The sequence below is a fragment of the Uranotaenia lowii genome, chromosome 2 (assembly GCF_029784155.1).
Source record: "Uranotaenia lowii strain MFRU-FL chromosome 2, ASM2978415v1, whole genome shotgun sequence".
Taxonomy (NCBI): Eukaryota; Metazoa; Arthropoda; class Insecta; order Diptera; family Culicidae; genus Uranotaenia; species Uranotaenia lowii.
Window position 1 is genome coordinate 280,124,896 of NC_073692.1, and position 19,956 is coordinate 280,144,851.

General features: G+C 34.7%; 1 protein-coding gene across 21 annotated transcripts in view; it reads left to right on the forward strand.

Moving 5' to 3' along the window:
• Positions 1–18,615, forward strand: part of LOC129744717 (muscleblind-like protein 1) — a 302,890-nt gene extending 284,275 nt beyond the window's left edge. For 16 of the 21 annotated variants that reach the window (XM_055737391.1, XM_055737385.1, XM_055737386.1 and 13 more), the window contains 3 exons: positions 5,125–5,183; positions 6,785–6,896; positions 12,057–18,615. In XM_055737391.1, the coding sequence (XP_055593366.1) occupies positions 5,125–5,183; positions 6,785–6,896; positions 12,057–12,208 (323 nt within the window). In that variant the 3' untranslated portion in view covers positions 12,209–18,615. The remainder of the gene's footprint in view (positions 1–5,124; positions 5,184–6,784; positions 6,897–12,056) is intronic. The other 5 variants (XM_055737393.1, XM_055737389.1, XR_008736979.1 and 2 more) reach the window with 3 other exon arrangements.
• The last annotated feature ends 1,341 nt before the right edge of the window (positions 18,616–19,956 follow it).

A 19,956-nucleotide genomic window follows, 5' to 3' on the forward strand; every position in this document is an offset into this window, starting at 1 on the left:
CCCCACCGCCGTATCCAACCCTGGTCTACTTTTTGCCAAAGTGAGACCACCATACTAGATTCATCATGGCTCATAATTCTTCTGGCTCTAAGAGACAAGGTTTTGCATTTTTCCTTGAATATGTAAGCTCAAGGAGCCAATATTTTTTTAACTTGCTGGCTCAGCAAAATTTTAAACCTTGAGCCAAATAATGTGTATTGACTTTGCTATTGTGATGCTGTTCGAGACAAACGCCTGCTTTCTTTATGCATATTTACAGGTTCAGGGCTTGTTGCGAGGATTATTAAAATTAATATTAGAGAGTTCTAGTAACTAGTAGGAAAAAGTTACCAGCAGTAGTAACTATGAAATAGTAAAATTTTGAAATTTTCGGAAAAACGCCAAATGAAAGGGTCTGTCGTAAGGATTATTAAAATCAATGTTGAACGGTTTTTGTAACCAGTAAAAGTTACCAGCACTAGTAACTATGAAATAGTAAAATTTCAATCTACTAGAGCTGGTAACTTTTACCAGTTACTAGAACTCTCAAAAGTTGATTTTGATAATCCTCGAAACAAGCCCTTTACTTTAATTTTACTATACCATAGTTACTATTGCTGGCATTTTTTACTAGTTACAAGAACTCTATAACATTGATTTTATTAACTCTTCCAGCAAGCCCATTTCATTTGACGTTTTTTCCGAAAATTTCCAAATTTTACTATTTCATGGTTACTAGTGCTGGTAGCTTTTGCCAGTTACTAGATCTCTCCAACATTGATTTTAATAATCCTCGCAACAAGCCCTTTCATAGTTTCTTGTGCCCAAAGAAAGCCGGCGTTGGCTCGAACAGCACCATTGAAAACAAGCTCAACAAATTTGAGAATCGATTGAGCCAACAAGCTCAAGCTCCTCTGGAGGCATGAGCTAACAGGCTCACGAGCCAAAAAAGAGCTTAAGTTTCTTCCAAATGAGAGCTTAGCAATACGAAGCTCCGGAGAAAAAAAAACGATAGGAGCTTCGCCGATTGCTTTGTAAGCAGAGCTTTGAAATAATTGAGCTATGAAGCTTGCTCAAATGAACTTGATTTTCAATCCCTAATTAATACCATAGGAACTACAAAACTGTTCCTTATGAAATTTGTTTTGAGAAAATACGCATTTCCCTAGAAATGTGGGGTGCCAAGTTCGCCCCGGCTGCACGTTATGCCTCCCTATTTGGCCATTAGAGGTGTTTATACGATCCATAAAATGTATTGTTTTTTTATTTTGAAAACTTGTTCAACAGTTTTTTCTACAAAACAACTGATACACAGCTCAGAACTCAGGACTCAGAAAGATTGAATGCTCTAAAATTTATTTTACTTCAAACACTCTTAGCTTGAGCTACTTAAACTTAGGTAAAAATTACCCAAAAAAATTATAAAAGTAGTATTATTCGTACGCTGAATTGTAAAAACAGCAATTGACTGCTAACCAAAAAAAAACTTTGAAATCAAACGAAAGTTCAAAACTTTAACCGGTTTAGGAATTAAAGTTTTTCTAATTTAAAAATAAAAAGAATACCATCATAAGTATTAACAACCGTAGAAATATCATCAAATCAAGTTAACAGGAACAAAAATCGATACTTTCAAGATGCCTGCAATTGGCAAGCGACATGTCTGAGTATGATGTTTATAATTTTTACAACAAATTATTAATTTTTTTTTCTGCTACACCTTCTGTACTTCTCCTACTTCTCTCGCCATTATCCGATTGGTCCTTGCGGTTAGTTATATCTGCCTCATTGCGGTAGCATCCTAACTGGGTTTCTCTCACTGCCTGTGTATTAGTTACTCCATTTTTTTTTAATAATCGTTCTTGTGAACATTTGATTGTACTTTTCCCGATTCTTCGTTCCACTCCTTTGTGTGGCTGATCTATTTGGTTCGGTCCTTTGCAGGCCCGAACAGTTTGGGGTAAATGTCTTTGTTTGTGTTGATAACGTTTTTTTTATATATGGGAGCTAGTATCGATGCAATCGTATGATAGAAACTAAAATCGCCTTTCATAGCTCTTCCACGGTCTCGGGAAAACGGGATTTCACATTTTAAGCCTTTCAGTGTTCGTATTTCCTTCTATTGGCTCCACAAGCATTGAAACCTTTCTTATCGTTTACACCATATAATGTCATTCCTATCTATCAACTGTCAGTTTCTATCAATTGTTTGTTATCGAAATTTATTATTCATCATCACAATTGTGTGGAAAGTACGGCCCAAAATGTTTTGTTACTTGATTTCAGTATGTATCTATTTCCAAAAGTCTTGATTACCAAATAAAAACAAGTATCAACCAACGCCAACCCATAAACGTATTTCTATAAATATATATAAAACGCTTCGGCTGATGTTGCGAGCATAGGAGGTAAGAGTTTGCACTGCTATTTGCTTGTATCTTAGTATACTTTTAGTTTGTTCCTAACACATTTAACTTTAGTTTTAACACTGACGATGATCAAATTTTGAATAAAATAACTGTTACAAGTGCCTATTCAAAATTGTTCATCTCTTTGACCATGATTTTTGTAGTGTAGTTAGACCCACTAATCTTATGTTATACCTCATTAAGTTTTCTTTTTACATTTTTTTTACAGAAACCGTATACACAACTGCTAAAGCTAACCACATAACAATAATCTTGAATCTCTCACCAAGCTCAAACTTGCGCACAACAGTACAACTATTGTTTAGTTCAATACTTCACCAAAACATCGCTACTACCACCAACAGCAAAACTACAACAACAGCTATAAATCATCCCAATAGTGCAATTCTAAACGAAACACACCCACCTGCTAATGACAATGTATTGGTTTGATTGCTTGTAGATCATTTAGAGCATATTTATTCGCTTTTAAATCGACAAATGTATTTGATTTTGAAGTATTAGTTTTATTTCAGCACATTTCAACTCATCCCGTAAGCACCACCACCAACTTTCATCATTCAAATAAGAAAAAAACTCCATCAACCCAAATCATACCCTCACACCTCAAACAAGAAAAAAGTCCAAACTATTTTGCCCGCATTCCTTCCAATCCTTACGACCAAATCATTCATCATCAAACTCATGATCGTCGTGTAGCAAAATAAAATTAAATAAAATCATCCAAATCCATCCCTCTTGATTAAAAAAAAAAAAAAAACCAAAAAACGCCCTATAGTAAACGTTCTGAAAAGAATTGATTTGTAAATGTGTCTTTCTATATATTCAGTAAGAATCATTTGGATTGTTTTTTACCCGAGAGATTTCTCCCTCTTCGGTCGATTTTGTATTTTGTGTATTTGTGTATTCGCATCTGAAAGACTTGCCTAAAATTCTAGTTTTAGTTTTTTTACCCTTAAATTGAAGATAATATGTAGGCTAACAGTTCCAATAGTCTCCCCCCTTCGACAGCTAAACCGTTGCCAAATGCGTCCTCCGTAGCCAAAACGATATGCCCCTAATCTGAAATTTGTGCTACTCAGGTATTGTTTTGTAAGTTTATTTTTTTGGTAATGGTAGTTATTTTCTAAATTTTGTTTAAAAAATAAATCAACATTTTTTTCAGATTGAAATACAAGTTTGTGTTCGTTGTGTTAGTTTGTTTTAAAATAAAATAAAATTGGAAAAGATTGCGATTTAGACTGTACTCGAAAATTTGCGTGTATGCTACAATAGACTGATTCGATTTGGGATCATTTTTGAATTTTTCAAACCTAAGAAGCTTCGTTCTGGTTAAAAACTCATCCATGTTTTTTTGCAGAATTTTTAAGTAACGTTTACATGAGTAAATTTTAACTTTTAGGTTTGTATGGTAAAATTGAATATTTTGTACAGAAAAACCAACATCTTTTTTTGTTTCTTCTGTGGAACCAAGCCAAATAAACAACTTTGTCAAGGATACTTTGTATCTTATGAGGCAAAAAAGTTATAAGCGGTTTAACAGGGATATGTCTTTTGGCATTGATAAACAATAAATTCATTTGACATCACTGCTTGTGCCTCGCGAAGCATTGCATGGAAAGTAATCATGCTATACCTCGTTAAGCACCCGGCAGTGATGTCAATTGAATTTATTGTTTATCGATGCCAAAAGACATACCCCTGTTAAACAACTAATTACTTGTTTTCCTAATAAGATTCAAAGTTAAGGTTTCGACAAAGTTGTTAAACGAAAAATTTCCTTTAGAGAATTCATAAATTGGCACAAAAACCATAAGAAGGCTCGGTTCCACAGAAGAAACAAAAACTATGTTGATTTTTCAGTACATAATTTTCAATTTTCCTATACAAACTTAAAAGTTTAAATTTGTGCATGTAAACGTTTCTTAAAAATTCTGCATAAAACCATGAATGAGTTATGAATCAAAACAAAGCTTTTTAGACCTCAAGATATGAGAAATTCAAAAATGATCCCATATCGACTCAAAATACTAATTATATCTCTACTACTTCGAGGACTGTCTAAATGGAATACCGATTTAAAAAAAAGGTTCTTAATGTTTATTTTTAAATAAATTGATAATATATTCAAAAAAAATTAGAATAAAATCTGCGCCCTGATTTTAAATTTTTTTAAATTCAGGTGTCTTTTTTCAAAAAAATAATTGAAAAATTTTAGGTTACTAGAATATGTGATTAAATTTACAAAATTCATAATTTGTTTTATTTTATTTTTTTCATGCTTTCGTTACGTTGGATAATAAACATTGTTTTACGTTTTGATTTCTCTTCGATGGCACAATACAAAAATGCAACCACCATCAACATCGCAAACGCAAAATTACGCACGGGCGCCAATCAAATAAAACATCGGTGGAACACAATGATGATATTGACAATGATGCTTCATTTCGGCTTTCGATACCAACGTTCTCAAAACCCCCACCTCTCCAACCTCTCTTGAACCTATTCTCAAATATACGGCTGCAAATTTCAATTCCCTATCGATGCACCCAAATGACAACATAATTACATGCCGGTCAACCCCTCGAAACTCTTTCGATCCCTGCCTTCCATTCATAATTATTGTTTCCCCGCACCTATTGGAACTGTTACCCTTGACACGATCGATTTGTGATTTCGGAAAAATGATTTTAAAATCAATGACGTGTCGCAGCTGCACCATCTTTCCCCCTAAATGCCCCCTACGTTATCTACACCGACGCCAATGGACAGGTACCTAGGATGAAACTAAGCTTTTTATTGTTTTGATTTAGTACTCGTTGGGTTTTATTTATCTTTAGTTAGCGGAGCAAATATTTTACGGTTTACGTTAGCTTTTGCATTCTTCAGTTCAAAACGCTTTTACTTTTTTTGTTTCCTTTTTTGCACCAGCCATTCATTTAAAATAAAGTTCGAGTGCTTTTTCGAACCGAGTAAAGAACCCTACAAATGCCTCCTTCTGCTTTTAAGTTTTTGTTCATATTATTATTTCAATTTGTCTTATAGTGTTTTCGTTTATTAGCAGTGGTAACCTAGTTGTCCACGAGTTTTGCCCGAAATGCTGTTATTGTGTTCGTTTATTAATTCAGAAGTCCACTAGTTTTGCCCGAGGTTTGAACCTCAAGCAGGCGGTTGCAACCCGTAGAAATTGTCAGTGTTGGGGGTAAGCATAAGGTTGACTATAGCAACCATATATTTGCATCGTCCCGGATGACGATTCTGTTTGTTTATTCAGAGAAAGTTTTGCCCCGCGCCAGTGGAGAAAAACGAAAACGGCATTAGTGTACATTTCGATGCCGTTCTACAACAGTATAGCAGACTGTTCGGTGGCAGAAGCACTGCTTGCAAGTATTTTTCATTCAAGTGTAGGCAACCGATTAACACAAAACCGCCCTCTGGATTACCTGTTCTTGCCTCCAAAGCGCTTTTTGTTCCTTTCTTAGTCATTCCAGCATTAGATTGTCGGAAAATAAAAACCAGACCTACTCTCAATTTCACACAAATCAATGGGCTGTCCGCTGAAGAATGATTGCCTGCCGCTTCGTAAATATTGAATATATATATACAAAAATCAATGACTCTTCTATCACGCATTTTCGTTAATATCAAAGTTCAATCTAACACACACGCGCGAAAACAAAGTCCGCTTCACTTACTAACTGTGCTTCTTCTGTTTAGTTCCAATTTATGATTTTTTACACAAAGTTGTAAGACCGCTTTATGTCATTAATTGAATGTTTTGCGTTTTGTTCGAAATCGAAAACGTTAAAATTAGCTGAAATCGGATATATCTACTAGGTTTTTTTCTAACACAGCGATTAATAAAAGTTGCCGATCAGGGCAGCAGCCTTATATTAAAGATCAACAAATAGAGACTTGAATATGAGCAACCAGTTTGACTTCACCAAAGTCCCAAACAAACAGAAAACAAACGCCAGGACTGAACAGTGTCTGATGTAATGAGCAACCCCTCAGACAATCAAGATAGATAAATAGGCAGGATCATCCCCTACTGGCAATCAATGTGGATAATCATCCCCCCTTGCCAGAACCTCCCACCCCATATCTATATGAAGCAATGCCAGATTTAAAAAACCACTCATCCATCATATCCTCCAACCCCGATCATTCTCGAAAAAAAAGCTCCAACCAACATTATCCCACCATCATCATCACTTTCATCTTTCATCAGTTTTCCTCATCATCGTCTTATCACTATTTATCAACCATCACCACCATCACCTTTCCACCGTACATCATGTATCTTCTTCTCACACACATATGGCTAAGAGTGAAATCTCACAGCAGCTCTCAAAGGCTAAACTAATCGGCAGTCTGTCTTTCTTGTCCCGCCCTTACAGTTACTGGACACCCTCCCGGTGTGCCAAGATTTTAATAGATCCATGTGCACCCGACCGACCTGTAGATTCGTACATCTAATGGAGTGTAAGTACCGTCTCTTAAATTATCATTTATATTTCTAGAATAAGATAAAAGTTAGCTCAAACTCTAATATCAATATCCTAGATTCCGATTCTGTTTTACACGGTTCGGCAATTGATGTGCTAAATTGAAACAAACAGTTACATTGTTAGAAAAACCAACTTTTCTTTCAAAATAAATCAATTTTCTTTAAATCAAATAGCTTTTTGAAAAATTCACTGGAACAGTTTAACTTGAGCTTTTTAACCCAACGGATTGAAGCATCTGTCAAATCCCATTTAAACAGACCGTACCGACCAAGGTTTTTTGATACACTAGGTTCTCCGACTTTCACAGTAAGTAGGCGAGGAGAGAGCGGGGCTCTCAATGAGTTTGTTTACAAACATAAGATTATTTGCTCAGCATTTCTGTGGTTTGTTGGTAAACAAACTTCATGAGTTCCGCATAGCTACATAGCCTAAATAGCCAAAATGGCTGAATCGTGAATTCGATATTCGGTAACACCTCCTGTATATACCCACCTTGGTACCGACTATTCTGTACCAGAACGTCAGCTTCCTTGGATTTCGATGGCATTTTGGTACCAAAACGTCAGTGTGGAACCGAAAAGTCAGTTCCTCAATATTCTTCCTAAAGAGACTATAGTTAACAAAGAGGCGCCATCTGATCCCTTTCAAAACAATGAGCTTGCAACCCAGCAGTAGGGCTGCCTTTAAGACTGCTTGGTTTTGCTCGATTGGAATGACACTGTCAGAAAATCAAAAATTCCAATCGTGACATTTCATCTCTTTGTTTACTATAGGCTCGTTAATTCTTTCTTGTAATCACTCGTCGTAGACGATCGAAGAAACCATCCTACGAAGCCCACAGCTGATATTATGGTATTTAACCACAAATAGCCGCTACAGTATGACCCATAAAATGCGAAAATCTGACATCTAGGTTCAAAAGTACTTTTAACATGATAAAAAAAACCTATTTTTTCATTCAGGCCTACAGATAAACATATTAAGAAACAAGCGCTCGATGTGTCGATCTTCGTTTTCAATTACTCTCTCCAGGCAAGATCTGAATCGGGAACATTTCGCAATTGACATTGGCATTAAAGCCCACGCTTCAGAGATGGGAGCATTCAGATATTCGACACTTGGGTGAAAAGATCCACAAGCCTTTGCTCGAACATACGCCCATGTAAAATAGGCGAAGGAGTTCAAATCCGGAATGCTGGGAGGCAATATCCTATTCTCCTCCAGCCAGGTTTGGGTCCGATTCGAGTTATGGCATGGGCTCCGTCTTGTTGTAAAATCAACGTTCCCGGGTCCCACCAACAGTGTCTGCACTTTCACATCATCATGTTTTTTTAGAGCAGACTTCAACACATACGTAACCAAAAGTTCGGATAACATTCCTCTATCTGGTTTTATCAGCTTAATCGTGGATTTTAATACGACTTCTTTTCAACTCAATTTTTGAAGTTTACAAAAGTTCGTATAATTTGCTAAACAACTTCTACCCAGCTTAAAAAACCATTATTATGAGCAGTATATCCCAATAAACATTTTGGCTGCTTAAGAACAGCAATTTACTGAACAAAAGCTGAGCTAAAGCCTAATTACTGCTTCAGCTCAATGGTTGAATAAAGACAAACTAAATACTGTTTCAGCGTTTAAAGAAGTCTCAGTGCAGCCAATGGGAGGAGTTGAAGAGTTGCTTAACACTATTTATAACACTGTGGTAAAACTGCCCTGCATGATAACGGCTTGATTGGAATGAGAGGGGAATTTTGGTTTTCCTTATGCAATGATATTTGTTATGATTTCTTATTTAGCTTGATTTTGAAATGAAGGGTAGATTTTCTCAAAAATTTGATTTCTGGTGCCCAAAACTGAAAAAAGATCATTTCTCTAACACTTTTTCTTAAAAAAGAATTTGGCATTTTGGTAGCTTAAGGTCGACAAATTATCATCGCGCCGCAGACTTCATGATTGGTTCTGCGTCCAACAAGCCGGAGGTTTAAAAGTAAGAGCAGTTAAAACGAAAAATAAATCAACACAGAGGGGAAAAATGGGTGCTTAACATCCGGCAGACATTGATATTTTATTTTTTGGGTTGATTCATCAATTGACGTTTAATGAAGTTTGCTGAATAACTTCTCCAGATCAAGATGATTAAAGGCTGAAGACACGTGAATTAGTGAATTTTTGAGGCCTTCTTTCAGCCAGATTGCTGATTTAAAATTGAACCAAGATATAGATGAGTTTGGGTGTAGGTGAGAAGTGAGTTCAGAAGTCTAGGCGAGAAAATAAATGGAAAGAGAATGTAAACAAAACAACAATTGTTCAATGCGAAGCCAGTATTGTAGTTTGATGATTCTAAGAAAACTAAAGCTACAGTTCACAGTGGTTATTGTTGAGTTCAAATACTTACCCTACATTTACGTGTCCCAGTAGAACTTCTCACGAATTAAAGGGAACGTTACGAATTTGGAAATGGAGCTTTACCGTTACCATGATCCGTAAGTAACAATTTACACTGCTATTAAACGTCCGTTGGACCTCATTTAAAACTTCCAAGTTTACAAAAGAGTACAACGGAGTCTTTTTACGAACTATTAAGGTGATCAAAAAGACTTGCAACCCTTTAATAGCTACTTGTCAACAAACATTTTGGCTGATTTAAAACGCCAACTAGCTGAACAAAAGCTGAGGTAAAGCGTGATTGCTGTTTTCGGTTGCTGGCTGAATAAAGGCAAACTGAAGTGCTGTTTCAGCGTTTAAAGAAGTTGTAGCGCAGCTAATGGGAGAATTTGAAGAGTAGTTTATGTATAATTTTTTTTGGCCTTTGTTCAATCATTCCTGCTACCTTTTAAATCTGATAGACTGATATGAACTGTGTTAAGCTGCAATGCATGATGGCGGATATTTTGACCTGAAATTATTTTTGCTTTTCTTGTAGACAGCCATTCTCATAACTCCTCACTACCTATACCTATACTATTATAAAAGCTAGAATGATTTACTGGGAGGATTTCATGTTCGGTTCGAAAAGATGAAAAAAAACCATTCCTACATTAAAAATTTTCCTTCTGCAGAGTGGCATTTTGGTCGTTTATACGACAAATTTTTGTCGCTCCGCCCAGAACCACACAATTTTTCATGTTTTTTTATATTATTATTTGTACAAGGAAAGCAAACAACATAGAGCTTTACAATGTTCATCAACGTTGATGCAGAAGATATAATTAACAACTTTGTAGAACAAACTCCGCCTGTATCTAGCTTCTGTAAAAAGTTAGATGTTGGCGCCACCATGCGGAGAAAATCAAATTACATCAATAGATAGCACAAATATAATCGAGTAACTTTGTCGAAGACATCGATGAGCTGCAACCAACCCTCTGTCCAGCAGTCAATTTTGACCACGAAAGTGTGATTCCTGGCCCATTGTACGCCTCAGACTTCATAGTTGGTTCAGCGTGCTGCGGCATGCGACTAGTAAGCAGGAGGATTACAGTTCGGCACAGGTAGAAAAACAACACAGTGGGTAAAAAGTGGGTGCCAAACATTGGGCAGACATTCGTCGAAATATTTTTGTTTTTTTTCGGATGCTCCGTCAATTGAAATTTGGTGACATTTTAGCTGGATAATTTCTCTAAATCCATTTTTTTTTTTCAAGTTTTATTAGTGACACTTTACCATCTTCGTGGCATTCGTGTCAAATCTAAATCCAAATGATTAGGGGTGAAAGCACGATGCTTAGTGATTTTTTGTGTCTTTCTTTCAGCCAGATTGCTGATTAAAAACTTAACCAAGATATTTTTGCAACCCTTTTCCAGCAAAAAATGTTTTTTGAGTTTATGTTGAAAAAATGAGAAGTACGTAGGAAGTTTTTTTTCTTCCTTCCTTAAAGTTCCAAAAAAGTTGAAACAGAAACGAAAAAAGTACTTTAAAGCTTGTTTTGAGTATTGGCAGAACTTGGTTGAGGACGAAGATCCATGTAAATAGCTTGCCTTGAAATAACTTTTTTATCAGCCAAATATTTATGAACTTATGGGTTCATTCCGGGAGTGATATTCAAGCTTTTGGTTGCTTGGGCATACTCTAAACAGCGAAGTCTGTAGGAATCAGGTCCTGCGTGCTCGCTGGCCACTTTAAGCTTTTCTGAAACCCTGGAAAAATCCTAAAAAAATCAACGAAATCCGTCAATCACGGGAGATTTTGACCTGATGACCATCGGTACGTCGTCATGGGTTCGTGATCTTTCTGACAACCAAACTCTGCCATTCTAATTATTAAAGAGCCCTACTGCCCTACTCGGAGAAGAGCGTTGTAACTGAATGTTGTTTGATAAACATGTTTGAGTTACATTACGAGGTTTCCAAAAATATAAATTTTGTAAAAATCGGAAAGGAAGCAAGAGAGATATATTGGTTTTAAACGAGGAGAGTCAAATTGACACTCAAGGTCTGATTAGGGAATTTAGGGTGCGTTCATAAAAAAAAGTAATGATGCAAATTGATGTTTTGCAGAATTCATTGAGGGCCCCCGAAGAAATTGTTTTATTTGGATTTGGATTTCAAGCCTTTTTTAAAATCCTGTAAGGTTATCGTTGAAGATACGACGAAAACTTCGATCCGATATGTTAAGATCCTCTGCCAATTTAGCGGCTTGACGTCAAGGATTTCTCTCAAGGCGCACCTTGACGAGCTTCACCATGGAAGATGACCACATTAGCTCGTCGTCCTCAAGCATATCATTGTGTTACCTCAGATCTCCAAACATCTATCAATCTACAGTACGGTGCACAATACACACGTTTGTAGGATATGTAGCTTCCGAACTATTTCTTTCTGCCGTCTCCAAGTTCGGAACAAGGCAATCACTACAAAATGTTCCTCTTTAAGATTTATTTTCCACTGACAGCCTAGACACAATGTTAACAAGTCGAATACTAGTTTTGAATGGAAGCTTAAAATAACTGTTCAAGTAATGTAGCAATTCAATTGCCGGATCGTGCACAAATATGCCATTCTTAGGAAAATTCAACAACTCAACTTAACATTTTTTCTCCTACAAAAAAAAAATCAATCTTGCAAAATCATCTAATCATTTCGTATTTTTTTTACTTCATTTCTTCCTCCTACAAACCGGCCGGCATCTTCAGGTGATAAAGTAGAAGTATGTGATCAGCGTGTGGCGGTCTGCCGTGACCATGCGAAGGGTATGTGCAAGCGCAAGCAATGTAAATACTACCACATACCGATCGAACTGCCACCAGCGAACGTGATGGCCGCCACAGCTAAACTAGCAGAATAATAGATACCCAACAAGTAATCAACAAACAAACAAGCAAAAACCAACCAACACAACCAGAGACAACCGTGTGTAGTGGAGGAGCGAAAGCAGCAACCAGAACACATACCTACAGCAGATCATCGGCTACCAGCAGAGCATGTGCTCTCACCACCAAAAACATTTCACAATAGATGGATGATTTCGTTTGAAACAAAGTGGTTTACCCTTGAGTTGCGACTACAAAGAAGAAGAAAATCAACAAAAACAGTGAAAGCGAGAACAATAATTACACAACAGAGAGCGGTAGAAAGAAACAAAATCAGAGCAGTGCAGAACAAGAAAAATAGAAAGTAAATTATGCGAAAAAAAATCAATAGAAGGCAAACTGATGCCCCCAAGGTTGTGTGCATGTAAAAATTCGTACTACTTTCATGGAATGTAAACGAAACCTTTATGAGTTGTACAAGCGAACGCGTGTTGCACGATTTTTTGCGTATAACGAAACTTTACATTTGTATTTACCCTGTGTATGTTAAAACGTGGAGGATATTATTATCTGTATTATTTTTGTGTAATTTTGTATATTTTCTTGTAATTGTAGGTAATGTGATTATATTGAAAGAGTTTGATTCAGTTCTCACTCATTCAGTCGATTATAGTATGGAATGTATAACATACTCCGGAATAGATATTCTTACGTTCGTGGGAATAGTGAAACCGAAATATGGGTTGAAGAATCTTTTCATCGGATTTCGTTTCATAGTGATGAACGAAGGTCATGTTAAATTTTCTATAATTACGCGATTGAATTTAAAATATAAGTATTGAATTTTATACTAAGCCAATCGACACCAATAATTCCGAGTTGATGCAACCTATACTATTTAATTGTTATTATTATACACACGATACACCATTTTGATTTAACTTTTTCCGACAAAAATACTTTATTGGAGACTCTCATATAAAATTTGCAAATATTTGATTTTCAGATAGTTTGTTGGGACAGATCTGTACATCTAAAAATTTAGGTAAACTTTTTATATACGAGCACTTGGAACAACTTTCACCAACACCGAGACCATTATAAATCGTATCAACACTATGATATGGCTACTCTCTATCTCTCTTACACCAACACACGAATACAACAACTCCTCACTTTTAGAATTCACAATCCACACCCGATCACGACCATATTTAAAGCAACAATTTTGATCAATTATTCTATCTGACTCTCTTCATCACAGAACAATATTACAACACAAGCGGAAAACCAAAACAGACACATTTGTGAGAACAAGAGTAACAAACTTAACAAAAATAATTTAAATTTAATAAAAGCAAAACTCACGTCCTATTGGAGCAACGACATTTGTATAGTGTGTATGTTCTTGAAAAAAAAGCAAAAAATATATCAGGTGACAAATGGAAGCCGTTGTATGATAATTATGAAAACAAAACATTTATTAACGAGAAAATTCGATACCTCTCTATTTGCTTAGGTTTATTTTTGAGTATTTTTATTATAATGTCATGTTAGAGTTATTTTGTTTTTGTTTTAGTTGTTTGAATTGTGATTATTATTCATATATTATCGAGGTTGCGTTTAGTATTACTTTTACACATTTTTATTCTCCTCTCTAGACGTGTTGCAGGCGGATCGCACACAGACACATCAACACATTCAATCACTCACACACACACTCACGCGATACTTATTCACTAAAATCAAAAGTATTCCTATAACAATCTCTTATGTGTAAGTACTAAAAGTTAAAACATGCTAAGCAAAAATAATACAAATGAATCATCCCAATGGTACTCCAGAAGCGGTAACAAAAATCTAAATCTTACGTTCCGAAAGTTGTTTTCGAATTGCTTATTTTCTCCGGCAGAACCATATCGCTTATCTTCACAACCCTAAACTCAAATGTTCAGGACTCCAAATGAAACAAAAAAAATGAAATCAAAACTTGTTATTCAAAAACCAAATTTAACCTAAGTTTTACCTGTGTTTAGACATTGTTTACGTTTGTTGATCGAAACCCAATTGACGTGTCATCCGGGAAATGCCGTGAAAATAAAATCCATATTTTAATCGGTGAAACTGTATTGAAATATAGAATAGGTTCTAGCGAAAATTCTTAATTTTTTTCCGCAAACGGAAAAGCGAGCGGAATATCCTAGAACGACGACTTGGGAGGGAACACATTCAAAATGTTACCCCCCTCCCGATGTTCCTCGAAGTCAGCAGCTGACATCAGCTGGTAGGGTACGGTCGTTCTGTAACCATAACTAAAATTTAAGTAAAATAGACCTTTCTTCTAAGATAAGCAAATTAACACTAAGGGGTTAATAAAACGAAAAGAAACAAAGCTGGCAGGAAAAATAAACAACTAATGTGAAAAGATGGGAAATTGTCTGAAGGAAATACCCGTGCAGAGGGATATGAAGAGGAAAACTAATGAGGAAGATCATGGCTTGCTTGAGCTGCGCTACGCGGAAACGGATTCTATCAGTCACGACTGCTTTTGTTTCATTGTAAATTGTAAACTAAATGGAAAAATTGAAAAAATAATCGGAGATGGATTTCAGTTTAGCTATGTTCAGAGATATTTTAGTAAATGCTGCAATAAGGATTATGTTCTTTTGTCCATTAATTTTAAATTCCGATTTAAATTAATTGCTAATTGGCTGATCAATTGCAGGGAGCTGCGTTTTTTGAATTATTTGGAAAGCTCTTTGCGACATAAAAATATACATGAATAAAGTTTCAGCTTTCCTGTAAATCCTGTTTGATTGCTACAATATCGCTTTCTATAGTGAATCGCAACACGCCTTTATTGCTTCTATTTTCTTTTGCAGTTTTTGGGCATTCAAATATGTTCGAAAACTATGCAGTGATTACCTTATTCGACTCAAATGCAACATATTCTTCGCTGTGCTTGGCAAAATATACCAGAATTTGAAACTTCATGCTAGAGAAAAATAACCAAGAAAAAAATGCGCATCTCAAATGTAATTGAGCGAAAAAAATCTATGAAATTATCGAAACTGAGAGTAAACCAAATATAATTTGTCAAGACTGAGAAGAGTAAGATTTTCTAAAAATCTGTTACATCAATACCTTATATTCATGATCTGATATCTAGAGCGAGTTCTGGAGATTTTCCTCCCAGGGAAATCTTGCTCTTAGCCCTAATAAAAAAACATATCTTCGAAACTCAATGGTCAGAATTCAAAATTAAAGCAACACCACTTGACTTTGAAATGCATTTGACGATAGGAGGGAAAATATCTGACTTTTCGAAAGAAACAGGAGGAAATCAAATTTTTCAACTACTTTAAGTGTTTTAAGTTCTGGTTTTCGTTGAAATGCCGTGACTGCCATGCGATAGTGTTTCCGAATCGAGCACTGGCAGAAGTCTACATGTACTACGATCAGATAAAATATCCGGGTTTGTTTAGAATCCATCATCGGTCGCAGAAAAAGCGAGATTATCTCTGTAAAGAACAGAACCATTCTCAAGATGTTGGTTAATGGTAGGCAAGCGAAGGGTCTTAAGGTGAGAAGCGAAAATATTTTTTAGATAGCTAGGAGATACATTTATATTTAGAGAAGAGGAAAAAGATCCAACAAGAACAAAAAAAAAGGTCACCGACATTCATCAAAAAGTTATGTTTAGGGCTCTTTGGTGATATCACAGCGGACTAATGAACTTTTTGCAAAAACATTTCTTAACGTCACAATAATTGAACGACAAAAAACCTTCATTTGAATTTCCTTACAACGAGCAAGTTAAACATTCATTTGTTCTAAAAAATATTATGACTGTGGAATTTTTTTTAGTATTTAAACTTAAAAGATCCACTCTTTATTTTGAAAATACTCTTTTGATAGTATTGATATTTTTGAAAATTTCCATAACATTGTAATCTAAATTATTATCAATAAACTTGAATCATAAACCGAACATCATTTTAATATCTATCGTCGAATGAGATAGTTCATTTGCCTATTTTTGTTCAATCGCATTGTATGTTTTAAAATATAGTTTTGTTTCGAAAGCAAATTCTGTGATACATTGAAAATTAAATAGTAACGAATGGATGGCACTTTTTGTTTGTTTGGTTTTCAGATCGATCGATAGTTTGTTTCACTGCTAATTAGAAGTAATATAAGTCCATCGAATATTTTCCGGTGTGTTTCATTTGATATTGTTGTGACACATAAAATGCGTTTTTTTTTTCATCATGTACCAATGCTCTTATAGAAAACTCAAAGTTGAGGAGTTACAACAAAATTAAATTTAAACAAAATCAGTTTTAACCTTTTTTATTGGAGATTTATTTAGCACACCAACATTTCAACACATCGAAATCTTAAACAACGGAAAAATGAACATGACACAACTCTTTCCACACCAAGTTCAATCACCCAGATAGCCCTACACTACTGCAACAACTGTCCGAAAACAATAACATTGAAAATAAATGAAAAAAATCGTGTCCACGTGATTCTCACACATCCAGTTTTTGAATGAAAAAAACAGCACTAATACTAACGATATTTGTAAAAAAAAACAAAGAAAATGAACAAAATTTACCATACATGAATGCGAAACAAAACAAATATTCTAATTCAAATAATAAGGAAAACCAACTAAAGAATATGAATAATCTGTAAGATTTTTAGTAATAAATATTATTGAAAACTTTACTCAAAAATACTTTAAAAATATTGTATGAATAGACAAAATATATTATCATTATTGATAATAAACCACACGTATATTGATACAACCACAAACAAAATATTTCAGTTTACTTAATCACTAGTAAACCTTTGCAGCCCGCAACAAATTCTTAGAACAAAATGAAGGCATACAAACAAGGGAACTGCTCTAGACACTAATGTTGGGAACTCCGTGTTGCCCAAAGAACAGGAGGAAGAAACGAGACATCCCGAATCAGTCATGAAGTCGTCAAGACAAGCAGTTAAAACTCCGTTTTAGAGGACAGAAGAAGCAGTAGTAGAATAGCATTGCTCTAGTACAGCGAAAATTTCCCACAGAGAAAATAGCAAAATTCAGAGATTGAGGATTCAAAGAAGGAAAGAAAATAGCAAGAAAAGCCCTAAGCAAGCCAGCAGAGAATAAGATCGAAAAGTCGATAGAGTAGATAGAGTCACTCGGAACGAGTCAAGCGGCAGAAGAAGAAGAAGAACAAATAAAAACAAAATAACTAAAACGAAAATCTCGTATCGACACTCGCGTGCATTCATCACTGCGTCTGTGATAGTTCTAAAGAAAATTTTAAAGTACTAGATCAAGTCTATAAATGGACAATTTAGGCCGGAAGTGGAGTAAAGCAAAGTTTCGAAAGGAATGAAACGAACGTAGGAATGGAAAACGGAATCAAAAGATATTTCAACTAACCTAGTTCGGTTCCGGGTCTATCAATGACCCCACAAACGCTAGCGTAGAGTGATCAAGGCAGTAAAATTCCGGCATCTCCTAGTCCTATAGTTCGACGAACCTGTCCTCCCTTGTAAAAAAAAATCAATAAAGAACAAAGAAACAGAAGATGATCATTCTAACTGAATGACCCGAGGGAGTAACCGGACAGAACGAATGAAAATATAATGTAAAACATGAAAATTTTTAAAAGTAATAAAATAATGTTAAACGATAAATTGTTGTTGAAAAAAATAAATAAAACCATCACTTTTATTAATAATGAACCTTGAGGAAAAAAAAAACTATGATTAGTTGTGTAGCAATTCTTTGATTAAGTGATTAAAATACAATATAAAATAAAATTTAACTGAACACATGAGAAGTATCTAAATTAACATAAGAGAAAAACAACCTAGTGTTTTCGAGAAACCGAAGCAAAAATATGAAATTAAAAATATAACAAATTATACATATGTTCCATTTTTTAAATATATTGAAAATAGCATGCGGAAAGTGACTCTGAAAAAAATGTGAAGAAAAACAACTCAACCGATCAATCATTGTAAAGTGAAAAGTATCTATTTTCGTTCAGTTTACTACAATCGAGAGAAAAAAACACAACACAAAGCAAAAACAAACATGCAAGTAAATATAACAAAAATCGTGAAAGCAAGAAAAAAAGTTACAATGGAAAACAAAAATAATAATAACTAATAATATTGAAGTACAACCACTTTTATTTTTTCGATAGCAGGATTTGCAGAACTTACACACAGAATAATTAAAAACGAAGGGAAAAAATACAACCACAACTACACACGTTTACACATGCGCGAGAGAGATAAAAATGGAAAATAAACAAAAAAAAAGCGGTGACTCAACAAAAAAAAACAGAAACAAGGAAAACTGATTTATGTACTAGAATTATTTTCAAAATAAAACATTTCAATTCAAATTTAAAAATAATATCGATTCTGAGATTTACGCTGAAAGAAAATCCCACTGGATCAGAACTGAACGATATCCGAAACGAAACTTTTGATGTCCGGTTTTTTTATGATATAAAACTACACTTTTTCAGCGTAAAAATTAAATACCGTAAAAAGGGGTAACATTGATCACCGGGGTAGCTTTGATCAGAATAAAAAATTTCCACATAATTATCAAAACCCAAGTCTAAAATTAAAAATATCTCAAAACTTTTTTCTAAGTTTAAAAACCTACATGTTGAGTTTCAAATTTAAAATAAAACTTGGTTTGTTTTTGAAAATTTCAAATGTAAGTAAAAATGTTATTTCAAAATCTTGAAATATCTATTTTTTCGTAGGCTCGAAAACGAACACACTGCCTAATAAAATCAAAGCATTTAGAAGCAGTAGTTTGATTCAATTTATTTTCTCAGTAAATGTTTAGTTTTGGTGCAGATTTTGTTGAAATTTGAGGTAAATTTTTGATATTTAAAAAATAGGGACATTTTCCAAGAGTAAGCCAGTCTAGGACAAAAAGCTAGAAACCCTATCAAATGGTAAAGTTTGAAGGAAACATTTAAAGGGGAATAGTGTGAGGAACTACAGAGTTCAAGGAAGGAAAAGTTTCATTTATTTTAGTTAAAATTTTATAAGTAATGTTAAACAATTTAGCCCCTTAATTTATGTAGCATAATTGACCAGCTTTCGATTTTAAGTCTTGTTCTTCTTCAACACACGAACTGCCTTAATTTATCAATTATTAGCATTAGTAAGTTTGTATCCTTTATGATCAAGAAAACTCGTCAAAACCGGTTTTAAAAATATGAAACATGTCACATTCTCTTTAACAGAAAAAATAATAGAGAAATATTGAAAAAAGTTATCAATCTTACCCCGTTTTACCGTACGTATTTCAATTATTAAGCAAGATTGAAAAAAAAAAATCTGGAAATTTAATCTGAATCTCGTTTATTCAGTTTATTCAGTTCGTTCCTTTTCTTCATCTGAGTTTTCTTTATGCTTTGTCTGAACAGTCTACCACTGCTGATGATATTAAGCGTTTAAATTTAAATTAAATAAAATTTCAATCACAACACATTTTTTTACATACAGTTGCGTCCAAAAAGAATGAAATCGCGTGAAGCTGCGCATTCTGTTCCAACTTTGACAAGCTGCCATTTCTTTCTCGGTTGATATTTTTTCATGAATTGTTCACACAATCTAGTTCAACTATCCAACTAACGCTCTAAAAAATTTGCAGTCTCTAAAATGACTGGAAAAAGAAACAGTTACTCCCGTCAAAAAGGGAAATTTTGAATTGCCCCACTTAATTTGATGT